This window comes from Colossoma macropomum, unplaced genomic scaffold, assembly GCF_904425465.1.
Source record: "Colossoma macropomum unplaced genomic scaffold, Colossoma_macropomum, whole genome shotgun sequence".
In the NCBI taxonomy this organism is placed as follows: domain Eukaryota; kingdom Metazoa; phylum Chordata; class Actinopteri; order Characiformes; family Serrasalmidae; genus Colossoma; species Colossoma macropomum.
In genome coordinates this window covers 36,806,886-36,832,872 of record NW_023494793.1, presented here as the reverse complement: position 1 = coordinate 36,832,872, position 25,987 = coordinate 36,806,886, and the positions used below count along the sequence as shown (strand labels likewise).

Below are 25,987 nucleotides of genomic sequence, written 5' to 3'. Positions count from 1 at the left end.
AACCAAAATTGAGTTTTTCTCTGTATGTACTGAGTAATAGTAAAATCAATGCCACCTTATTTGTACAATCCAAAATTGATCCATTTGAATTACCACCTCCAGATCAATATATCACAGTATATCAGTGCATTTTTAGTAACCTATTAAACTCCATACAACGGCCTGCGATTCCAGGCTTCCATATCTCACTTTGATAAGAACATCTCATTTTTAATAAAACAATTTAAGAGGTTAATCATTTTTGCTGTTCACTCCTCAGGTGGGCTTTATCGACTACATCGTCCACCCCTTGTGGGAAACGTGGGCTGACCTGGTCCACCCGGATGCCCAGGACATCCTGGACACACTGGAGGACAACAGGGAGTGGTACCAGAGCACCATCCCCCAAAGCCCATCGCCCGCCCTGGACACCAGCGCTGAGGGCCGCCGCACCGCCGGTCAGGACAAGTTCCAGTTCGAGCTGACGCTGGAGGAGGACGGAGAGTCGGACACGGAGAAGGACAGCGGCAGCCCTCCGGACGAGGAGGATGAGGATGAGGAAGAGGAGGAGGAGGACGAGGAGGAGAACAGCTGCAGTGACTCTAAAACCCTTTGCACACAGGACTCGGAGTGTACCGAGATCCCTCTGGACGAACAGGTGGCAGAGGGAGAGGAGGTGGGAGAGGAACAGAGGGAGGAGGAGGAAGAGGGTGAAATATCAGAACCCTGCGTTTTAGAGGAGGAAGAGGAGGAGGAGGAGGAGGAAGAGCAGGACACTGCCAATACGTAACACAGTATGAGATAGCACCTGGACTTCTTTTATACTAGAGATGAGAGCCACTTATTTATGGTTAAGCTGTAGGGTTTCTTTTGTTTTTAACATTATTTTTTTTTTTTGTGGTCTATGTTATGTACTGTACATCCTTGTCCAAAAGTGTACATTCATTTTGCTCATCATCGTCATCTTTTCTTGCTGTTTTTACTTTTCATTTTCTGAACTTTTAGTCATCACTAGTGCCGTTTGAACCATTTTTGCACTCAGGAAAGTCTTTTCCACTCACTCATTCACTCACAAAAGAGACAGACAAAAGGACTTGCACTCATCTTTCATTACATTTTTAAGTACTGTCGATTGTCAGTGTTTCAGTTTTGTTGACTGAAACAGTTTTTGAGTATTTGAAAGAGCGATTAATGTAGATTGCAGGATAGTTTGCAAAAAAAAAGCAACCTTACCATCAAACCATCTGTTTTCTCACCACATTTGATTTGATGGACGCTTGATTGCATGGAGACACATGCGGCTGGTAGACGTTTACTACTCACTCAGAAGGTTATTTCTTCCTTTAAGTCTTTCAAATGCTTTATGTGTTCTGTGATTTTGAGTGTTTGAATCATGCAGCGCATAGCGTAGATTGACTCATTACCAAAGTGAATAGAAATGACTCATGGCACAAGCAAATCAAGCTGAAACAAAATTGCAGTCGGTAACTGCCAAAGATTTTTTTGAGTCAGTGGCACATGGTGTAAGAAGAAACTCTTTTTTTTTCATTACTCAATGGAAAGCGTTCTCTGTTTGGTTATTTTTCAGTTTTTTATTTTTTAACTGACCCTACCCTTTTTAAAATGTCTCATTTTTATAAAAAACGTTTTTCAGCATTGCTTAAACCAGCCTTAAAGATTTTGTTGCCTGGCAAAAATGTGAACTCAGTTTTTGCAGTGGATTAAAACAGAGTCTTGCTACACCTCCAGACCTCCAGTGATGTAAAACTATGAAGTGCTCACAAATAGAATGATAGCGCTTTGCAAGCTCATGTTGTTGGATCTTTTGGCAGGCTTAAATGTCCTCTTTTGGCTCTTTTTTATGTTTTAGAAATCACTGGTGCCAAGACACACTATCCATATGTAGACTCGTATAACCAGCTTCTGTCTGATTTTTCCTTCGCTTTATCTTTTTTTAAACCTGTCAATCAGTATTCTCAAAGAAACCGTGGGGGCAGTTGAGCTAACAACACAAATCAGAAGCATATGTAATTTAAACACTACAACAAAACAAAGACGTCTCAGCTCAAATCAGTAGGACGGTTTGTTGATAGCTGGTTGTACGAGGCTAAGACTAAAGGCTAGTAAGTCAGAAAGCGTATATGTTTGTGTTATAGAGTCTCCATGTCTCTGTTTCTGTTCTTCACCCCTGAATCTGTTTTAAAATGCTCATAGGACAATCAGCTTTACTGTAAAGCCTCATTAAGGGTCTGCTAGATCTACTGTAATCCTTATTTTGCTGCGCACATTCTTTATGTGACCCGTCATCTTCACTTTGCCAAACTTTTGCACTCATTTGGATTTGAGCAGTGTTGTACACATCTCTGCCAAACGACCTGCTGCACCAGTATACCTGTTAAAGCTTATTTATTATTTCGGTAACATTTCAATGTAGGGGACATCATAATGTCCTTGTAATGTGCTTTACAAGCCAGTAGTTGGCTATTAATTAGCTGTTTATTAATACTTTATTACGCAGTAACTAGTACAAATTAAACCTTTTGCAGAGCACTTTAATTTGCGTATTATACAAAATAAGCTTTTGCACAATATTTTAGATGTCCATTATTATGCCCTTATTAAGCTTTATCAAACCAAAAGCTGGTAATATGTTCAGCCAATAACTACTAATTAACTGGCTGCCTATTACTATGTTATTTAGGATTAACTTTGGTGAATTAAGCACGTCCTTTTTGCTTCTTATTAGGTCTTACTGGGACTGAAGACCAACGAAAACTAAAGATTTGAAATTTCTTTATTGTTCAGTTCACATGTATTATAGATGATAGATATCATAATTATAAATAATCAAATAAATAATTTGTCTATCAACCCGTCTTTTGGAAGCAATGGCTAATTACCAGTAATGGTTAATTACCAACTACTGGCCTGATGAGGCTTATTCAGAGCTCTGGAAATGCTTAATTCACCCATTACTGCTTAACAGTGTAGTAATTATCAACCACTGGTTTATTAAGGTTTAATAAGTGCAATATAAGGGCTTTATAATGTCCCCTTATTCCAAAGTGTTACCATTATGTGTTGTATTTGGGTCTTGTTGATGTGCTTGTAGCAGATTGAAGTATTTTAGTCAAACCGTAGCTTCAGAATTGCAGGCTTATGAGTGAGTGAGCATACCTAAGAATAATTTGATTATGTATGCAGTTATTATATGTAATCAAATGACAGATGGAATCCCTGCCTTTTTAAACGTTCCTTGCTTTTTGTTGTTTGTTTTTTTCTCATTGCCAAGTTTCTTTCTTCCCGCTTCACTCATTCTCACCCAGTCACCTTACTTTTAGTGGTTCATCATTTCTCTCTGTTTACAAACATGTATTTATTGTGCTGTACAGTACATATTGTTGTTCTTACCATGTTGTAAATTATTATATCATCCCTAATGGTGATGGTGTTGCTGTATTATGGAACTCTTATTGAGAGAATGTTTATTACTCTTATTCAGTATCTAAACGAAACCCATTTATAAAACATCTCCTAAGAGATTGTTTTGTGTGGAAAAAGGTGGAGAAATCCAAAATTGTTGTCATTTATTTTTTTTTATTTTCTTTCTTTAAAGAGAACAGCAGTCCCTTGGCCCGAGGGTTGTGCCTTAAAGAACCTTTTCATTTTGATTTTTTATCTTCTTGCTGCACTAGAAAAAACTACTGGCTGGAAATTGATGTTTTTTTTATTTCTGTTTTTTTTTTCCTTCATTTAAATGTGAGGGATAAATATTCCAACTAAGAACAGACCATATGTGTAGATGCAAGTTGTGGACCTCATGTTAGTGGTTGAAACAGGCCAGTATGAGGGGCATTGAGGGGGTTGGTATCTGAAGATGTCTTGTGCTACAGACTTCAGACTGTAATGCTCCAAATAGGTGCGTATTTCTTTTTTAACCTGGCATGTTTATGCAACGTGATTTTGAGCTGCTCGTAAGATACAATGAGCGTGGGCCAAAGCAGAACTGAAAAGATCTAGCTCTGTGTGAACTGTTTTATGTTTAGACTGTAAGGAAAGAGCATGTTTGACTGCCTGTCTAAATGCAGCAGATGAGTCTCCATCTTGTCTCAGCCTGTATTGCATTAGTTGGACTGAAAAGAATCATGCTAGAACATCACAATCTACACTGTCTTTACTAGCATCTGTGCAACATGCAATATGGAGAAAAAAAGAAAACACATTTCCATTGGGGACAGTAGGCTTTTTTATTTTGAGTAAAGGGATGGAATGTCTTTATGAACTCCAATCCTACAGTGGAGACGAATTTCGACACATATACTGTAGATTCCTAATTGCCCTAAATGGATAGAATCGGTGGCTCTTTTCCTTTTCATGTCATCTTTTTACATCATCAGAAGAATTATTTAGGGATAACTATTTTTTTGTTATGTGACTTGAATGCCAACTTGTCTGGTGGTTTCACGAGACAATGTAGTTGTTTAATGGATTCTTTATTTATGGCAGTCTATTGGATAGAACTGTAGAAAATAAACCTTCTGTAAGAAAAGAAAAAAAGATAAAAATCAAATAAAAAATGTTTTATATGCACCAGAATAAACAAAAGCATGGGTTGACTCTGCCTACCTGTTTGCCTCTTGTTTTGGCTCTAATTTCATTGTCGCTGCTTAAAGAGAGCAGCATGGTGGTGCAGTTGCCTCACAGCAAGAAGGGCCTGGGTTTGATTCCCTGGCCGGGTGACCAGGGTCCTTTCTATGTGGAGTTTGCACGTTCTCCCCGTGTCTGTGTGGGTATCCAAAGACATGCACCCAGGCCAATAGGACATGCTTAAATCCACCCTAGGCGTGAGTGTATGTGCGCGAATGTGTATGTGTGCCCTGTGATGGACTGGCGACCTGTCCAGGATGTGTCCTGCCTTCTGCCCAATGACTGCTGGTATAGACCACCCGCAACCCAGAAGGATAAACAGTTTAGAAAACGTGTGTATGCCCACTTAAAGGGGAATTCTACTGTTTTTCCAGAGTGAATGAAATTCCAACACTTAACTCATGAAAAAACAAAAGTTTCAAGGCCACATTTATTTATCTGTTCTTATAACTTTACAATATATATCAGGGCACACATTGAATAACCAGTCAACTAATCAGCAAATGCAAAACACAGAGCTCGTTCAATAAGTTAAACAAAGGCTGAACAATTATATACATATACATTAGGTAGAAAGAGAGCACACAGATTCAATTCCCCTGAGACAAGCGGGAATAAATACAGCTGATTTCAGCTCATGGCTTCTTCTCTAAAATGACACATACAGGATATTGCACAGTTTAGGAGATCTACTGGGATTACATAAACCTCAATGCATAAGATAAGGCCCGTACAGTGGCATAATGGCTTTATCAGACAGGTAACTTTGACACTGATATTTTGGCACAACTTCACTGTACCCTACAGTTAGCAGTTAGGTTTTCCAGACAGAAGTCTAAACTGAGGACTCCACGTTGATAACGAGTCCAGGTATATGTTTAGTCACTGTGTGGAAAATCAGCCCTAATATTTTTCAGAATTAAACAAGAGATCATCTAACTTGCCTACAGTTTGGCCTGGGGCTTGGTGATGTCTTCAAATACAGAAGCTTGGCAACAGCACAGGAGCCACAAACGCACATGGCCTGCGTGAGTAACGCTAGCAGCTACAGTCGGACTGCTGAGGGGGTACCGGGTTGTCGGTCAGTCTGGCTGTGGGAGTTCCCGTGGTTACAGCAGGGTCCGTCTCAAGGCTGTCAGCCATTTTAGCGCAGATAATGTCCACCAAACGTTCAAAGGTCTGCTTGACATTGATGTTGTCCTTGGCACTCGTCTCAAAGAACTCAAAACCTTTAAAAGAAAGGTAAAGAGTTTTTATTCACACACAATGCTACTATGGCGAACACAACTTCTACAGATTAGAACTTTATCAGATTTCTGATATCAGAATTTATCAGACTAAACTGAACAGGGCAAATGTTCCAGACATATGTCTGTAACGTCTCCACAGGAAATTTGTGATATATATATATATATATATATATACACACACACATACATATACACACACACACCGATCAGGCATAACATTATGACCACCTCCTTGTTTCTACGCTCATTGTCCGTACTATTTGGGTGGTGGATCATTCTCAGCACTGCAGTAACACTGATGTGGTGGTGGTGTGGTGGTGATGTGATCTGAGTGGACCAGACACAGCAGTGCTGCTGCAGTTTTTAAACTCCTCAGTGTCACTACTGGACTGAGAATAGTCCACTAACCAAAAATATCCAGCCAACAGCGTCCTGTGGGCAGCGTCCTGTGACCACTGATGAAGGACTAGATGATGACCAACACAGACTGTGCAGCAGCAGATGAGCTGTCATCTCTGACTTTACATCTACAAGGTGGACTGACAAGGTAGGAGTGTCTAATAGACTTATTAGAGTGCCTCCATACTTAATTCTAAAGAGTTTTGAAAATATCTGTATAACACAGAGCCCTGCTGGTGACATCCTGTATAAATAAAAATAATGCATGGCCACAACTTAGTAAGCCATGGGAACAAAATAATTAAGTCATGGCCACATCTTAGTAAGGTGTGGGAATGAGACAATTAAGCCTTGACCACAGCTTAATAAAGCAAGATCTCGTTCCCATGCCTTACTAAGTCGTTGCTATGAACACATTTTACTAAGTCGCAGCCACGCATTAGGATCTCATTCCAACACATTAATACGGCATCACCCAGCATTAGTTTTATTTACAGAGGAAGTCACCCGCAGGGCTCTGTAGCATAATTCATTCAGTGAGACATGAATAAAGTCATGTTTGACATGAAATGGTAATTTGTCGAGAGAGAGATCAGCTCAGATTCCTTTACAGAGGTGGTGGTAGGTTGCAGGGGTTGCAATGTCCACCATGAAAATACAGCCATTTTATTTACTATCCAAAACAAACTACATGTATCTTCTGAATTTTTGGTTCGTAAAGGTAAAACAGTGGCAAGTCTGAAAAAAACACATTTTCTTCGGGTACTTTTTTGGCCTACATGTACCTCTACTCATTAATGATTTAAATAAAAAAACATGTTTAAGCCCAAAAGCTCCTTGAAACTGTCATAAAACAATGTCTGTTTCTGGAGTTTTTTTATAGTAGGTAAACACCCCTGTAATCCTCAAATATGTGGGAATGTGCAGTCTGTAAAAAGTTATGCGAGTGCAGAAATAATAACGTTACTGCACCTCCTCAGGAAAAATGAATCCAGTCCAAATAGCATTTTAGGCTGCTGAAGTAGAAACAGTTTTTTCCCCTCACATCTTTATGTCTGTGCTCCTTTGGAGAACATGGAGCTGATTCTAGATCAGCTTTCTACCTCTGACAGGCCTGATATATATGAGTTGTTCCATTTCTGCTGCATTCCCATCACATTTATCTCGCTTCAGAGCCCCTTTTGCCCCAGATACCTCACACACACACACACACACACACACACACACACACACACACACACACACACAGACACAGATCAGGAGCGTCTCTCTCACCCAGCTGTTCTGCCAGCAGTCTTCCACTGTCCACAGAGACTATCCTCTCCTCCTCCATGTCACATTTGTTTCCAACCAGGATCACCTGGGCATTGTCCCAAGAGTAGGTCTTAATCTGAGTTGACCTGAGAGGACACACGGCAGACACTAAACAGATTACTCTCCTTATGATACTCACCACTTTATCAAGAGAACTGAGCATATAATATAAATACATAAAAATGAGTTCTAAAAATATTTATATAAAAATATAAACACTTCACCCTGCACACAGTTCACCCTGTAAGCACAATTCCTCACTGTGCATAACTATAACCTACATATCATTTTCACAGCAGTTACTAAATAACTGAAAATCTTAAAATGAATAAGCTGCAAATCTGGTTCAAAATAAAGAAAAACAATTCTCATATTGCGCAAACACAGAAAAACTGCCCTTTCTGTCTGAGTGCCATTTGTAACTGCCAACTCCTGCTTCGCTCTGACCTCCTAATCCTCACTTTTTCTCTCTTGGCATTCCTTAATTGTGCTCCTCTGCTGTGGGGAGATAAGACTACAGCTCAGTGTAAACACAAAACAGCTTAAAACGGGTGTGTCTGCTTCAGCTACCAAAACGTCTCCTAATTCTCAGCTCAATCATAAGGAGACTTGCACACAGCCCCTGAGGACGGCACCAGCAGCCTGAAAGTCCTGTATTCAATCGCAAGAGTAAGGCCACTTACGTCCAAATAAGGCTGCTTAATAAATGCACAGCTGTGCTTTGTCTATTAAGCATAATATATATGCCTTGTGATAGTTACCTTTCCCATACAGACCTTTAAGATAGCAGCGTTCACACTGCTAAAAGCTAGCTGTAGCAAATTAACTGTCAAAAACGAAAAATTGACTGCAGATATTAAAAATATTCCAAATATGATCATTATCGAACGGCAGAATTGAACAGTAATTTTCAGAGTTGAGCTGGAAAACCTCAACCTGTCCTTTTTAAGCTTTTATTTTCTGGCAGAGGTTGCACTTTGAATCTGTGTGACATCAGATTACAGAGGTAAAGTTACGTTCAACCGGGAGTTATTACAGTAACCGCTGTGTTAGGTGTTATTGGCTAAGGTGAGCAGACACATGATGCAAACACTTAGCATTCGGTAAAGTATCATACTGTGGCTATCAAAGGTGTCAAGCAATGTGAGCATTTGTTGGACGAGTGAGATTAGCACAATATGCAGCAAGAACTTAATTTACTTGCACACTCTGTCCAGCAGCTCAGATACCCAATCACAGAACAAGTAAAGAGAGAGAGAGAAGGAACCGCTCGTTTGAAAAAAATGCTCTCTGAAGCTTTTTACCATGGTTTAGGGTTGTTTTGAAAACAGACACTAAAGAGAGTTTGGTACGTGTTAGGCAGGGCTGAGGAAAAGGAGCGGCAGACAAAAAGCTGCCTAAAAATTCTGAACAGCATGAGGGATCACTTGACGTCAGCCTCTTCCCATGGAGTCCCGCCTAACACTGAAGGGCTGCAACCTCTGAATCAAAATGACTAGCACTGTACATTCATGCAGGAACCTGCATGAATTCAATAGATTGAGATAGTCTGATAGTCTGCCATCATGCAGTACTGCTCTGGTTAAACTATGTTGTTCCACCCATTAACTTATCTGGAATGATGCATACACGTGTACAACATCCACGTGTGCTTATTTTATGGACTACTTCAAGTTATATCATATGTAAACATTATGTAAATTGTCATAGCTTTTCCTGTGTTTCACACAGTTCTTGTTCTTCCTTTGTGATTAATCAAATATCTATATGTGTATTAATGAAGTATATATCTCATTTTGGTCATGACCCACAATGCAAACTGTAGACTTTTCAGCCCCCTTCAACTCACCAGTCTTGCACAGCAGCAAAAGACTCCTCATTAGTGATATCATACACGAGGATGAAGCCCATAGCTCCTCTGTAGTAGGCTGTAGTGATGGTCCTGTACCTCTCCTGGCCTGCTGTGTCCTACACAAGAAGTAGCAAAGCTAGCTTTACTTACATTCAACTGACTTGTTCAATTATGGTCAGCCAAGCAAAGCCTTGAACACAGTTATATGGCTGAGCTATGGATTTTCCCATGGAACTGAGATTTCTGTATACAAATAAACTGTGGTAAGTCAGCAGTGCAGGAGGAGGAAATGTGCACTCATTTTGAAGTACGTTAACACCAAGTATGTTAGAGCCATTTCTATTCACTCACCACTAAAGGCTCACAGAATGTAAATGACATCTGACATTTTCAAACAACGTAAAAAATATTACAAATGAAGGTTACAAGGCTCCCTAATGACAGCAAAGATATGTAACGAACTAGAAATTGATCTAGACTTCAAAGTGATCAATGAATATATTAACCTCTGCACTACCAGTGTCTATAGCTGCAGGCGATGTGGAAGAAGGTATGTGTCACGTTTGTTTTGGCATGTCTCTCTCTGAAAGCCAGGAAACTGAACTGAGTTACTACAGGTCAGTAAAAACAAAGAGCTGGTTTCCAGGATATGGATTAACTCTCATCATAGGCTAAAAAAGATATTCAATAGAGAATCACAGGTGAATTCGTGTCTCAGAAATCATACCGAAATAAAACAGCAGCTTCACTAAGACTACAAATCATAATAGACAGATGGACACATTGGTAACTGTAAGGAGACTGAATGTAGGTCACCCGTTAAAGACGCACTTGTCCGTCTTCAGCAGTGAAAATGCTAAAAAGTGGACAGATTGCTGTGATCTAACACATGCAGCAGCCTGGATGCTGTGCGGCTGATAACGAGACACAAGGTCTGGAAATGACCATCTGCAGGAGATGCTTATCTCTTTTTCCATAAGCCCAGTGTTCATCTCTCCACCTGATGTTTCTACAGCCCCCACGGCCCCTCTGGCTACAGTCAGTTTATTTATTTAATGCCCTTGATTTCTTGCTTAAATTTATGTTGTCTAGTTTTGTATATTTATGAAGCCATGCTTTAATTTGTTGTTTATAAAAAATAAATAAATAATGGCATTTTTAGAAAAAAATGTGCAGTGTGAATTAACCCTTATTGGTAAATGGATGGATGGATGAATGGAATGATTGGTGAATGAATGACAGCATAAAAACAAGTACAGATGGATGGGTGGTAGGACTGATAGACAGAAAGACAGACAGACACGTGAAAGATGAATGGAAAGATGAATAGATGCAATAAAGGAAAGGTGGATGTACAAAGGATGGATTAAAGACATTGAAAAAGGATGGATGAAGAATGAATGGATGAAAGGAAAGATGGATACATGTATGTATGAATGGATGGATGGAATGAATGAGCATAAAAGGAAGTACAGACAGATGAATGACTGGTAGGATGGATGAATGGATGCATAGATAGATAGATAGATAGATAGATAGATAGATAAAGGATGGGTGGAAGGACAGATAAAGGATGGATAGGTACATGAAAGAAAAGGTGGATGGACAAAGGATGGATTAGACAGATAGATAGATAGATAGATAGATAGATAGATAGATAGATAGATAGTTGACAGATGGAAGGATAGATAAAGGATGAATAGATATATGAAAGGTGGATGGAAAAAAAGAAGGATGAAGAATGAATGGATGGGCGGATAGATGAATACGTATAGATGGGTGGATGGACTGATTCATGAATGGATGAAAGCATAAAAGGAAGTACAAATGGGTGCTTGGATGGATGGATGGATGGGTGGATGGATGGATGGACGGGTGGTAGGATGGATGAATGGGTGCATAGATAGACAGGAGATGGACTGAGGCAATGATAGATGAAGGATGGATAGATACATCAAAGGAAAAGTGGATGGACAATAAATGGATTAAAGACCAGTAGAGATGGAAAGAAGAAGGGATGAAGAATGAAATGGATGAAAGGATGGATGGAATGATTAATGAATGAGTGAAAGCATAAAAGGGAGTAAAGATGGGTGGATGGATGGATGGGTGGTAGGATGGATGAATGGATACAAAGATAGACAGACAAACAGACAGACAGACAGACAGACAGATAGATAGATAGATAGATAGATAGATAGATGATGGACAGATGCAATGATAGATGAAGGATGAACAGATACATGGAGGGAAAGCTACGTGGACAAACAATAGATTAAAGACTGACAGAGTTGGAAAGAAGGAGGGATGAAGAATTAACGGATGGATGGATGGATTGACGGACAGATAGATGGATGGATGCATGTGTGGATGGATGGATGTATGTGTGGATGGGTGGATTTATGTGTGGATGGATGGATGAATGGACAATCACGTGTTCCAAACCGGAAGAATCTATGAGTATTAAGAACAGGTGAAGTGACCTCACACGTATATCAGCTGTACCTCCTGTTATCTAAACACTCTCCAGTAATGTAGCTGTGATTTACAGCAGTGTGTTAAGGCGTCGTGCTCAGAGCGGCTCACCCAGATCTGCAGTTTGATCCTCTTGTCGTTCTTGTAGACGGTTTTGACTTTAAAGTCGATGCCCACCGTGCTGACGAAGGCCGAGGTGAAGGCGTCGTCTGCGTAGCGGAACAGCAGAGAGGTTTTCCCAACACTGCTGTTCCCGATGATCAACAGCTTAAACATATAGTCGAAGTTTTGGTCCGAGTTCTCTTTCTGTTTGCCATCTTGAGTGGCAGCCATCTACCAGGGACACAACGGTGGAAGAGACAGTCATTTAGGTTTAGGTAGAACCAATAATACAAGAAAAATAAAAGAAAGACCCTGAAGCCTTATTAGCCTGCAATTAATGCTCTTAGTTGAAATTACGAGGATTCTGCGTGATTTCTAATATAAGCAACTGACGTTAAGTTAGCTTTCCATTAGTGTTCAGATATGACCAGACCCTTTAAACAGACTACACAATAATACTTCAGTAGGTAAAGAGAATAATAACAATATTTCACCAAGCAGACCGAGCTAAAGCTACATTAGCCTGCTCTGCTCAGCTCAGCTCCTCATTATTTCGCACTAGTTTCATCCAGACGAAGCCCGAGGCGCCAGAATGTAACTGCTGCACCATTTAAGGTGGAACTGGAAAATTCAAAGAAGAAGCTGGAGAATAGGAGAATACTCCAGCCTCGTTTCATCCAGAATCAGTCGCAGATTAATCTTTTCATCTAATAAATACTTCACTGGTCGCTGCACTGATAAAGCCTTTAAATCGTTACTTTAAAAATACGACATTTTACTGAACTGATTAGTCTGTTTACTCTTTGCTCCCCTTCGACACGCATTGTATTTACCTAGCAGTCTTACCTTTCCGTATAAATCCATCTCTAGACCTTTGCAGATAAGGCGTTAAAAAGGCAGATCTTGCCTTAAACCGGCTGTTTTTTGGTCGAGGTGGACGCGGCTTCTGGAATAAACCCTGGGCTAAACGCTACTGATGCTTCGGACGTCACTGCCTCTCTCTCTCCTCCCATTTCCATTCATCCTCATCGGCTCCTGGTGCTGAGCAGTAACGCTCCGTTTGTCCAGAAGGGGGCAGAGCTGAGCTGAGACGGTGTCCGGCCTCGCTGAAGTGGCCTGGATTTATTATTATGGAAAGCCGTTTTAGCCCTTAATCCAGAGATTTTATATATCAGAAATTTAACATTAACATGTCATGAAAAATCTCCTTCTCTTAGAAGGAAATATAGCACTGTAAGAACTGAATTGGAGTGTCATATTGTGATGATGTTAGGTTACCCTAACACATCACCACGCAATTCACCTTTCCTCAATAAATACTATGGTGACTTTTATTTTGATGTTGTAAATATATGAGAATATTCAGATTATGTTTTTCCAAGGCCTTAAATAATGTGGAGAATTTTTTCCACTGGCATCCCAAATATATAAGTAAAATGTTCGTTTTTTTTATTATAAAACAGACCACCTGAGCAGTTACACAGTCCCATTTAAAATGTGGTGGGTATATTCTCTAGAGACATTTCAGGCGTAGTGTGTTTTTTGGAACTTCCCATTGTTTAAAAAGAATACCTTTGAAAAGGGGTTAACATGAAAAGTGAGCAACTACAACCAGTAATCAGTGAGTAACACAAGCGTTAGACTACAGTTGAGGAGTTTGATGTATCTGAACTACAAATCCCGACTGAGACATTCCTGCTTCGTTCTGATTGGTTGGTCTCTGCCCAGCCCACAAACCATTCTGGTCATGGAGCATAGTGTTGTTTTCAGGTAGGTCACGTAGCTGCTGCGTTTGTGCAACAAATTTAAATTTTATTTTGGTAAAAAATGCTATTTATGTATATTTAATCTGGACTAACTTGCTGTTTGTTGTGCGCAGACCAGTTGAACAGGCACAGAGCAGGAATCTCATGTGTCTGTGTGTGGTGTAATAAACTAGTTGCTTTTATTTTTGTGTTGTAGTTGTCAGTGTTTGTATGTTCCAGGCATATTTACATGCATTAACGTCTGTTACTACGCTGTAACTAGTCTTCTTCGTGTCTGGTTTAGCTTTGTTGGTTCAGTATTTGGAGAGTCTGTTGTTAAAATCAAAACTTTTCTAGATTGTGCTTGGCGAGAAACATGGGGTCTTGGCGCCCCCTCCTGGATTAACAATAATATTAACAGTACAAGTGTCTTTCCCATTGAGTCTCCTGTCTTCATCAACCCGGTAACCAGCTTTACCCTTCCAGAACACCCACATCCCCTGACAACCCTGTCTTGCACTTTGTATCCCTATAACCCAATGGGGAATTACACAAGTGTTTCAAAATGTGTGCATAATTAAATGATTCAGATCAGGGGTGCACAACTCCAGTGCTGGAGGGCCGGTGTTCAACACAGTTTGGTGATTTATCTGCTCAAACACACCTGATGGCAGTCATTTGTTAACTGCCAGGTTTAGTGAGTGTGTTTGAGTAGGACAGGGGGCGGCAACATGGAGAGGGGTCTGGCTGTTGGGGCAACATGTGGCTCCACAGCAGAATTAGATTTTTAGGTAAAAGATAAAATAATCCTCCCTTTGCAGTAAAATAAAGCTCTGCTGATCATTCAGCACAGTTTTAATAATAAATGGTCTTAAACGCTGGGGTTAAGCTATAATTGCAAATTCACCAACCTTTAACCCTAAAAGTTGGCGTGCGACTGCTTATCACCATAGCAACGCAGATCAGTCTCGCCTAGCTAGTAGCTAGCAAAATCACCAAGTAAGAGATTTAAGACGAATATCGAGAATTTGGAGACGAACAGACTTTTCGTTTATAAGCACTCCAGCTGGTTTCCCGATACTGTAATGAGAAACTGTTGAACATTATAAAGTTGTGAAGCTGATGTCAGGTTCTCATTTGTCAGCTCCGTTTCGAATTGTCCCGCTCCACCTTAAATAGCGTAGCAGTGACAGCCAGGCGCCTCAGGCACCATTTAAGGTGGAACGGAAAAATTCGAATCAGAAGCTGGCGAATGAGAAGCGACTTCAGCCTCGTAAAAACATGAACGTCAGGAGACATTTTACTAGGAACTATTCTACTTCTGTGGAAGATGTTCCTGTTGGAAAGCGGCTATAGCTGAGCCTAAAGCTTACAGCAGAGTAAAGTAAGTCTGAGTTTTCGTTTAGTACATTAGCACATACTAAGACATATTTACAGCCAAGATGGTAAAATGGACAAAATGTTGTGGCTCCCAAGGTGCTTGATTTTTGTTGAAAGGACAAACTGGCTCTTCCTAAAGCACGTTTCACACCGGACGCGACTATAAACGTCTGTATTGTCCGTTTATCTCATATAAACTTTATGTAGATGACAAAGAGATCAACAATAAAATCCTGACTAGCTGCCGTAACTGTTGCGAGCTTTCTCTCCAGGTGGTGTAGCTCTATATGAAGAGGAGGAGATGCTTGTGTTCACAACATTAACGACCCAAGGCGTTTCAGTCCACCTGTCAAAGAGTTAAAACTAGATTTGTTGATTTGTTTATTAGCCTAGTTTGTATATTATAGCATAGACATTGCATTTCTTTACTGTTTCTGCATAGAATCTGCTGGCGTGCTGCGCGCGGCACGCGTCAGAAATAGGCCCAAAGCGTATTTTTGCGCTTCACGCGCGCGTTACCGCCACGGTGCCGCGTGACGCGCGTGGCCGCTGTGAAAGGCTACATTGATTAATATACGAGCGTATTGCCGACCCCTGGAGGAGCGAAACCACCAAGCTGTGCTGGTCACCGGCCCTGCAGGACAGGAGTTGTGCACTCCTGATTAAAATGGTCAACTAAGCCATTTGGTCTAATGTGAAATGCAGTGCTCACCAACCCTGGTCCTGGAGATCCTGTGAACTGTAGTTCAAACCAAAATCTACCACACCTGTCCAGCTAATTAACTTCTTCAGAAGTTCATTATTGGTTGGATGAGGTGCATAAGAGAAAAGGGGGAGGGGGCAGCAGGTTTGAAACTAAGCTTTGCAGGAAGGAAGGTTGGTGATCACTGTTCTAGAGAAGAGAGTTGTTCACAGTGGTGATGATAGGAACCAGATGTCTGAAGAGTTTAATGCAGGGTTACTCAACTCCAGTCCTAGAGGGTCCAGCACAGTTTGGTGATTTATCTGATGAAACACACCTGATTACACTCATTTGTTAATAGCCAGGTTTAGTGGGTGTGTTTGAGTAGCAAAACCACCAAGCTGTGCTGGACTCCAGCTCTCTAGGACAGGAGTTGTGCTCCCCTGGTTTAATGTCTCTAAAAGCTCCCTCATAGAAAGTTCTTACATGAAACGATTATGAACACACTGCTTGATGTCGGAGATTAGGGTGGGTGATATGGCAAAAATATTTGATCACAATACTTAAAGACATTTTCATGATAAATGATATGCATCACAGTATTTAGTTCTTCTGAGATTTGAAAGTTGGAATGGACACAACTGGGGGAAAAATAAATAAAAATCAAAAATATTATAATAAACCTACAACTATGATTAAACAATGATTTGTATTTAGTGCTTCACAAACTGTCCTGCACTAAACCCAATTAAGTAGGAATATGGTCACTTTGTAATGAAACAGTCAGTGTTCTTTAACAACTGACATTATCCACCATATTCTCAGAAAAATGTATTGAGACATAATTTATCAGGATAATGATAAAATGACATCACACTACCCACCCTTACATGAGTCAAATATATTTTTAGATAAATTTATGGTGAAGGGGTAAACTAAGGTGGTTGGGAGACAAAATAGTCCCTAAAGATTTCAGGTTTACCAGTATTTTATCATTAACAATATTATATATAAAAACTCAGAAGACACAGGTAGGTTCATTGATCATTAAGATATTAAATAAAATGGACATATTTGTGTTGTTGACATCAAGACCCCTGGTTCCGTTCACCACCACTGTAGTTTTCTTACAATGAACCATTTCATATCCAACAACCGTGAATGACTGTGTTTACATCAACTACTGAGTTATGTAGAAATTGTAAAAAAAATGTGGAATTCCCCTTTTTCACTGAAGAAGAAAAAGCACTTAAAGGTAGTGATTTTGAGGTTTTTACAACAAAAAAGTCAATGTGCCTGAGTGTAGTTTTCTAACTCCATTAAATAAAACAGTTAACCAAATATGGACTTTCTTAGCACAGTGCCAACAAGAGTCAAACTGGTGCGCAGGGTAGACAGGGTGGGTTTCTGATCCCTTGCCTTGGTTTCTGTAGTGAGATGATCTGAGGTCAACTGATTTGGATGTTCAGGTAAGTAAACCCATATGTGTTATGTATGTGGAAACATATTTGGTCAGCAGAATATATAACTTATTCAAGCTGAGCGTTGGAAATCGTTTTCAGGGTTTGACCATGGAGGACTCTGTTGAAGTCATTCTTCAGGATAATAGGTCCAAGTTCTCTCATCACTCTCCAGACAAGCCAATCCTCACGGCTGCCTCGGGAGCTTTGCTAATGAGCTTTTATGGGCTTTGGAGTATTTTTGCCCTCCCTGGCTTTCGGAAAGTGCCAATAAATCTGAAGGTATGTGGGTGTGCAGGTGGTTTACTGCATAAACCTGTGGACCCTTGTCCTGCAAGAGACTCAACACCAGAACTAAAGCATAAAAAAGTAAATTATTTAAATAGGCAGAAAAGCCTTCTGTATATTTGTGTGATTGATGTGCAGAGCCACGCACTCAGATAAACATAGATGAAGGCCAAGCCTGTGCCCAGTGACGGTTAACCGAGTTACCGTGGTAACAGTCCCCAATGACAATAATTAACAAAAAAAAGCCCTCATTTTTACCACAGGTTCAAAAATCTGTGGTTCATTTATTCATTTATTTAAAGCAAACCACAGCAAGGCACTAGTGTTCACACTAATGAAACTTTTAAACACGTTGGTGATATGATATCCTACATTAATGGCACATTTATTGTACCTGATATAGATGAGATTGTTTTAGAAACACACTTGTTGAACAGCACTTACCAAACATTTCCTTTAGAACATCCTCAGACCACAGCATCAGGTTCCATACACAAGACAAAACAGCTTCATGTGGAACATCATGTTTCAGCACTCATATACCAGGCGAAACATGCTGTTTCAAATGGCCTCATGTGAAATAACTTCAGAGAAAAAGGCATCAAGTTAAGCCAAGCTGAGCGACCTCAAATTGTAAACTTCATATGACATTCGCAATTCCGTTCTGTATAACTAGATTAATTACAGTTTTGCGGCCAAATTAAAGATGGGAATATACTACAAGCGCGACCGCACTTTCATTACGTTCCTTTATTTCACAAAGATTACGCTTCATTGTTATGTGCTGTCTCTGTGTTTGCTTACTGTGTCTGCTTCAGTGCCAGTTACTGTCTCAAAAATTCCCTGATGAAAACCATTTCTATCATTATTTTAATGAACATTGCTCTGATTTGGTGGCTGATATTGCAAGACTTTACAATATGCTTGATGATGATGTCATCAAACTATCTGAGTGAATTATAATAAAATACAAATTCATTAACTCTAGCTACATTTAGTGGGACATACTGATGGAGCTGGTGGAGCAATGCCCAATTAAACTACCCCCAGATGCCAGATTGCCCTTGCCCTCGATATTTTATTATTTTCCATACTTCTTGATCCAGTGCATGGAAAACACCAGCATATTCATAGCAGGTGTCCTCCAGAACCAGCCTTGGGAATGTTTGACATAAAGAGTGTCTACACCATGTCTTGGCTGTGTCCTTATTGATTTCTGTCACATCCCCTTGTGCTCACAGTGGTAAGTGCTGTCTGTACTGTGCAGGTGCCATACTTGCCCTCAAGTGGCGTGCAGACCCAGAACGTCATGCGGCTCCTGCAGGGCAGAGCAGGCTCTCTGGCCGACCTAGGCTCTGGAGATGGAAGACTGGTCAGTGCTGAAGGCAGAGTGATGGCTTTTTAAGAAACACTATCATCAATCAGCAGTCAGCTAGCCTTAGTGAAATAACAGGCTTTCTTATATGTTTGACCCAAAAACAGTCATTGTAATTTTGATATTAACTTTCGTACACCTGTTGACGGCTCCAGACTTCCATTTCTCATCCCAGTAATTTAATAATAACTTGATCATTTGCGTTGTTTTCCTTGTAGTTTCTGAATAATCAGTCTACAACCAGTGGCATGGGCAGAAATAAATTTTGGGTAGTTGTGTGAAAAAGTGGGTAGGCCAACTTGGTAGATACAATTTGCTATGTTTTGCTGTGTGCAATTCGGCTGTGTACCGCAGTGTCGTAACACTAGGTTATAGCCAATTGCTGGCAGCATCAATAAAAGACTGTCTCTGCCAAACCCCAGTTAATGGGAAGGTAGGCTGCTCATACAGTTAATGACACATAATACAGCAAAATGTACCTGTTCATTTTTTAATCTTGTTACATGATGGTGTGCCATTAATATGCTAGGAAAAAGTGAACTTTCTTATGCTGGTTTTAGTATATCATGAATAGGTAATACATTCATTTTTAGTTTGGTTTCTGATCACTAATATAGCCCAACCCTGCTTAAAAGAAGACCATTAGGATTACAAGGATTGGTTTTGCCTTCTAATGGGAATTGGCTTAATGGTTGCCACCAGTTTCCTGTAGGACACCCTTAGATCGCATTAGGAAACCATCAAATGCTCCGGGAATCAGTCCCAGGTCAGCTGTGAAACCATTAGGGTGCTTGACATTGTGACATCAACACATCAGGAAATCACAACATACTATTACTGACTGTTGGACACCATCAGAAACCAACAGAAACTTTTGTTTCTATTATTTTTTTCAGCTAGGAGCTTGTAGCCTAAAATGTATCTACTGGAACTAGGCTGAAGCATGCTGATTTAACAACATTATGAGTGGTCCAAATAAAAAAATCAACTACAGGGTCTGTATTTTACAAATTCTATAAACTCACATTTTATGTGTTGTATTTTAGCCTATAGTGTGTAAGCTGCATACCTGAACTTCTCAGGAAGTCACAGTTACTCTGGGTAACTTTAGCGTAACGTCTAGTACAGAGCTAAACATAACGGGCAGTTCAGTCTATGGCCAAACTACAGCTGTTCTGAGGTCAGCTCAGTACCTGTCACTGCTTATAAAACACTTCCATGCCAGTTATGAACAGGACAGGCACTGATAACAAAATGAAGGCTTGAGGCAATGGTGGATAGAAACAGTTGCTAAACAGTGATTTTAGGGCTGAGAATATAAGAAGCTTGGCAGAGAACGATTTATGATTTTGACTGGCCATATTTCAGCAAAACTGTCAGAAAAAAGTTAATCTAACTTTATAAAAAATGCGGCTTAATAATTTTGATTGGATGGCTATGCCCCTGTCCATTTTATTTAAAGATAAAATGATAAAATGTTTTACTCTCCACAATGTATGACAAAACACTTACCTACTGAATTAGAGGAATGCTTAGATTTGTGATGGACAAGCATCAGATGAGCAAAGGTTGTATGAGTTTTCCAGCCTAAGAAGGGTCTTTGTAATGTGTGGCTTTTTATCACTGAAAAAAGAGTGTGCAGTAGTGCACTGAAACCTGAATTGGACAAGGTGCTAAAAATACCATTGACAGAGAAATAAACATATTTTAAATATGAAATGTTAGTTATTTACTACCAAAACATTAATATACTTGGTACAAATACATACTGTATAGCACTGTTTAAAGCTGTAATGATTCTTGTTTGGACTGTTTAAACTTGAGTAACTCAACCCAACATATTTTGTCATCTTATTTCAACATTGTTTGATCATTATTAGGTCATTGTAAGAAATGAATATTGAGTTAGATCCAACAAGACCTTTTTTACCTTGTAGCTAGTTCACTGCTGTAGCTTGCCATGCTATGGCTTCACCACAGCACAGCACAGGTTCATTCTGGTTCTGCTTCATTGACGCAAGTTTAGAGAATAAGCTTTGGAACATGTGTCACAAAAATAACACACTTTACAATGAAGCACTGCATCGATGTTTGGTTCATGTTCCAAAAATAGAAACCAACTGCCACAGGTTTTCATGATTTTAGGTCAATGCCAAACGCTTATATCTTACTTTGAGTGTCATAAATGAAGCTGACACCTTGACTATGTGAGAGTATATAGGGCAAAGTTATCTGTGAATAAGGTTATGCTTGAGTTTGTCAGGATTTCCTAATAATACCAGTTGTAAACATCACTTCTAAGGTGATATAACTTTTTTTTATCATGTAACACAGCCCTGCATCATGTTTATGTTACTAATTACATTTAGTGCTTTAGAAACCAAAGACATACTTTTAAATCAATCACTAGGAGATAAAGATCTAGTGATTTAAAGCTGCTGTTCATGTTTTTAATCACCAGGTGTCATTAATGTGCACTGATTTTAAAAGCTTTGAGTAAGAAATCCTTTTTCGCTACTGTTTAAAGAAAAGCTTCACTATGGAGTTTGTAGTGAGGAAAGTTGCCACTCTTTTATGTCCTCTGGGTTTGACAGATGCTAGAGGGTGCTCCCAAAAAGTCCAAAATGAATTGGTTAATATGGTGCGTTTGAGCAAAATCATAGTTTGTAAATGCTCAAACATTTTTTTTATGTAAAAGAATGCATTTATTTACTGAACACAGACCTGCACAAACATTTTAAAACTGCTGTTATATTTTTAAGTGCTTTTGAACTTGTTATAGGACTTATACTGGTGCCTCATGTATGTTCATGTCATCAGTGAGCGGAGCAACCAATCAGCACTCAGTAGCAGTAATGTTATCCAGTCAGCACTCAGTAGCAGTAACACCAATCAGTCAGCACTCAGTAGCGGTAAATCTAGTGTCCCATCGCCCAAAACGTCTTTGCTGTAAATATACTGTTAAGTTTTAATTGCTTTTTTTAGTGAAAGACATTCTTTAACTTTTTTTTGTTTTTAGCTGTTTAGCTCCATTCATTTAGTACTCGTAGGAACCTTCTGGCATTTTGCAGTTATGTGTTTGATATAATGCATGAAATAGGAAGTGGCCAGGCTCCCCTTAACTGGCTCTGGCTTTACAGCTTCAGAAAGCTTTGTTTTGGCCATCCCTGCTGCAGGGTAGTGGGCATAAGGGGTGGCATTTACAATTTGCATAATCGTGCATATTGTTAGATCTCTGTATTTATAATAAGGGATGCTACTATGCCACTTCTTGTAGTTTCTAGTAATACCACAATAATACATAATAAATATTTAACAATTTATTATTCAACATAGATTTTTTTGTGTTTAAATTATGATTTTAAGGGCATTTTAAAGTTTGTCCATTTTGTTTTAAACAGCAGCAGTACTGTCCTGCTCTCACAGTTTTTAGTACAGTAGGTAAGAGTGTGAGGGAAAATGTTTGAGCTGAAACATGGTGAGAATATAGAATGACCTGCTGGATTCTGTGAATACAAACATCACTGTAGTGAAATTCTGAGCAGCTAATATTGCACAATGGATGACTCCTGGGAGTAAAAACAAGTGTAGAACATTTTCACACAGTCACAAGTAGTTAGTAGTGTCTTGGATTACCTGATCTTGTTATACCTCTTAGGTCTGTAGAGGAACCAAAGAATTTAGGTCTAGATCAGATGAGACTGTTCTTTGTTCTCATTGAATGTATTTTTGCAGGTGTTTGCTGCCTCCTCACAGGGCTTCCAGTGTACTGGGTTTGAAATAAACTCCATTCTGGCAGGCTACGCCAGAGTTAAAGCACGATGGATGGGAATTCCAACAACAACAGCAAGATTTGTCAACAAGGACTTCTGGAAGGTATCTGTGTGAATATTTGGCTTTTTGGTTTCAAAAATCTTTGTCATAGCCCATACAGACATCTGATATATGGCCACATATGCACATGTATCGTAAAGGGTCATATATATTTCAAAATATATGTACACATTTTATTTCTTTAACCGTATTGGCTGCTAGAATGCTGTATCAACCAAATACTGTGTTCCGTTGCTACCTCAGTGACTGCTATGCTCATATATGCTAGGCTGTCTGCTAATATGTCATAGTATGTTACATTTTGTATATTGTATTGTTTTGAACTTGTGTTCCTGTGCTGCACCATGATCCTGCAGGAATGTTTTTTTGTTTCACTGTGTACTTGTATATAGCTGAAAATGACAATAAAGCCTCTTGAACTTGAACTATATGTCCATATGTGACTAATATAAGCTGGACATAGGGGAAATGCATATATCGCTGTTGTCGGAAGAAAACCCCTGTATCTCCATTTTTGTCGTTTTTTTCAGTTTTTGACATAATTTGAAAATGCTTGTTGCCCTTTACATTGTATTTGATGATGAATGGACTAAAAGAAATGACTCAAAATGATATGGAAAAAATTCTGGTTCCATTGACTTACATTAAAAATGAAGGTTTTTGCCTTCTCCTGTAAAGTTACCACTTTTGGAGATAGGTAATTTGGAGAAGGTTTTCTTCCGACAACAGCAATATGTTAATATATGTCATATATTTGAAATCCGTATATTGCCATATATCAGATTTCCATATGGGAAACCATAAACAGATTGGACATTGGTCAGCAGACTGACACGTTGGACGGCTAGAGAGTTAAGTCCTGCTAATTCAGAGGACAGTAGAAAATGGGAAACTGAGAATGAAATTGTCATGTTTAATACATGATTGCAGTTCATTTGCAGTTTCAGAATCTTCTCTGTTTATCACTGTGGACACATCTGAAATCAAGTTTCTTATTTTTTTATTTATAACTTCCAAATGTCCTATTACTATCTGAAAACCTGTGAGGTTGTTCAGGACATATTACCATCATTTTGTAGTCTTGTCTGCAGCCAAATTAGTTTTATATTATTGAAAACAGTGATTACAAACCTCTGAACACTAGTGTACATCTATTCCTACATCTTGTTAAGTGCTTATGATTTTTATTGCTAAGCTCATTGGTGCGTTCATGATTCTAAACAAAGTACCAAACTGTTTACACTGACAAACCTGATCTACTGGCAATGCCTAAGATAGATTTATTGTCATATTTTCAGCATTAGGACAGTCTGCTGTTTTGGCATTAGCTCTTCTTTGGGGCTTATGTTAAGAGAAAAGAGCAACAGACTCAAAATGCAAATGCCTTATCTAGAATTCTACATATATCTAGAACTCTGAATCCTTTTATGAGCTCTCTTGTGCGTGAACTAATGATGCAACAGTGCACGTCTGGCCATGAAACAATGGAGTTGTCTAAATATTTATGGTATCCTTAAATGGAAGGGGGTGGTGATGTAATTCCATAACTTTCAGCCAATATACATGTAAATGTCCTTAAATGATGGAATTAATTTTGTTAATTTCACATTCTACAGACCAATTTGTCTGGATATAAGAATGTGACGGTTTTCTTGGCACCTGGAGTGGTATGTAGAAGCAGATGCATTTGCTTATTTTTGTCTTGCTCTGATATATATGCTAGAAAGTGTCTAGTAGAAACACATAAAAAATGAGTGCTGTACTTCAGACTTCAACAGTAATTAAGTTATCTGCTGCCCATTAGGGTTATGGCATGTGGCTTCAGTTACCTTGGTGTTACATACATGTTGGTGTTGTGTTTTGTATTTTTATGTATGGGGTTCTCCACAGATGGAGGTCTTGGGCAGGAAGCTGGAGGAGGAGTTAGGAGATGATGCTTGTGTAATCGCCTGTCGTTTCCCGTTTCCTGACTGGCCTGCTGCAGCGTCTGAAGGGCAGGGACTGGACCAGGCCTGGGCCTACGACATGGCCAACGTGCGCAAACCCTCAACATGAGCTCCAACAGGACCATGTCAGGTCTCAAATCTTCAAGTATTTCCTCACTGCCAAATCTATGTTTATGAACTGACAAGGGCTAAATTGCTTCAACCTGCAGTAAAATGTTGACTGTGGCTTTAAATGCTTTTTACCAAAAGCGGTGCCACTATTACATCAACCTCTAAGATATAAAACAATAAACCACTGAGCTGTTTTTTATGATGATTCGCACATGGATAGATAATGTGATGGAGGTTGTAGAGTTTGTGAGTCAGAATCAAAACCTAACTGTGAAACTGTCAGCCAAAATGTGAAATTAAAGCCATATATTTTCGGTGTGATCTGTAGGAGCTGTAATCCAGGTGGCCAGCATGAGTTCATCCAGTGTTCTCATAAAACATGTTTAATAAATACTACAGTGATATTTCTTACAGTTCATCAGCGGTTGTGTATTATCTTAACAGTGTATTGAAAGGGTATACATGGTGTAGTATATTTACAAATTCAACATTGTGATACTCACCTATGTAATGTATATTTTAATCAGTGCTAGATTCAGTAGGCCTTTTAGTAATCAACAGATATAAGCACAAAAAGGATGGATGATTAGCTCAAAAGCTTACAGTACAAAAAGGTTCTGACCCAATATTGCATATTGCATATTGCAAGTCCAACAGACTTCGATCTGAATGAACAATTCTGTATTTAATTAGTTTCAGCTGTAAAGTTCAGTATTTGTGGTATGATGATGTGATGGAGCTGTGAGGACAGACAGTTGGCGCAGAATCATTACTATCAATGGAATATCTAACAAAACTAATCTGATTGGCTGAGCTATTTCCAAAAACACTGAAAACACACATATGAGCACACACATCAACTGAATTCTGACTAAAGCCTACTTAATGAACTTCAGCACTTGGCAAAAAATATTTATCTATTTTAGATATTTTCTATTTATTTAATTTTTTTCTCTTTTTAGTTTCGTTTATTTTTGCAGTTTTATTTGATTTTGTGACACTTTACTAGTGCTTATAATTCATTTTTCTCTACTACTTTTGATTAAATTTCTGTTATTTTTAGGTATATTTTTATTTACTGTTATTTTTAGGGTGGTAAAGCACTTTGAGCTTTTCCTGTTTTAAAGTGCTATAATAATAGCATTCTT

General features: G+C 39.2%; 3 protein-coding genes across 5 annotated transcripts in view; 2 read left to right on the top strand and 1 right to left on the bottom strand.

Annotated features, from left to right (window-relative positions):
• The window catches only part of pde4d (phosphodiesterase 4D, cAMP-specific), a 170,002-nt gene extending 165,407 nt beyond the window's left edge, over positions 1 to 4,595 (top strand). For 2 of the 3 annotated variants that reach the window (XM_036579429.1, XM_036579430.1), the window contains exon 15: positions 260 to 769. In XM_036579429.1, coding sequence (XP_036435322.1) covers positions 260 to 769 — 510 coding nt within the window. Of the gene's footprint in view, positions 1 to 259 lie in introns of all 3 variants that reach the window. The other variant, XM_036579428.1, reaches the window with a different exon arrangement.
• A 459-nt stretch (positions 4,596 to 5,054) lies between these two features.
• rab3c (RAB3C, member RAS oncogene family) lies at positions 5,055 to 13,021 on the bottom strand. The gene is made up of 5 exons (XM_036579432.1): positions 12,865 to 13,021; positions 12,028 to 12,249; positions 9,439 to 9,557; positions 7,551 to 7,675; positions 5,055 to 5,855 (listed from the first exon to the last, which is right to left on the bottom strand). The coding sequence occupies exons 1-5, from the start codon at positions 12,880 to 12,882 to the stop codon at positions 5,665 to 5,667; spliced, it is 675 nt and encodes a 224-aa protein (XP_036435325.1). The 5' UTR covers positions 12,883 to 13,021; the 3' UTR covers positions 5,055 to 5,664.
• Positions 13,022 to 13,748: 727 nt separating this feature from the next.
• si:dkey-190g11.3 (uncharacterized protein LOC567059 homolog) lies at positions 13,749 to 25,252 on the top strand. The gene is given in 8 exon segments (XM_036579431.1): positions 13,749 to 13,788; positions 17,182 to 17,294; positions 17,388 to 17,567; positions 18,841 to 18,945; positions 22,684 to 22,824; positions 24,399 to 24,449; positions 24,673 to 24,828; positions 24,830 to 25,252. Coding segments are annotated over 6 exon segments (705 nt in total). The 5' UTR covers positions 13,749 to 13,788; positions 17,182 to 17,294; positions 17,388 to 17,396; the 3' UTR covers positions 24,911 to 25,252.
• Positions 25,253 to 25,987: the final 735 nt, after the last annotated feature.

Bases quoted from the DNA above. Each gene is read 5' to 3' on its own strand.
- rab3c (XM_036579432.1), bottom strand. The intron at 9,558-12,027 runs GTGAGCCGCTCT...CTTCTTGTGTAG, and splicing joins GGATCAAACTGCAGATCTGG to GACACAGCAGGCCAGGAGAG. The intron at 7,676-9,438 runs GTGAGTTGAAGG...GTGTCCTCTCAG, and splicing joins TTTGCTGCTGTGCAAGACTG to GTCAACTCAGATTAAGACCT.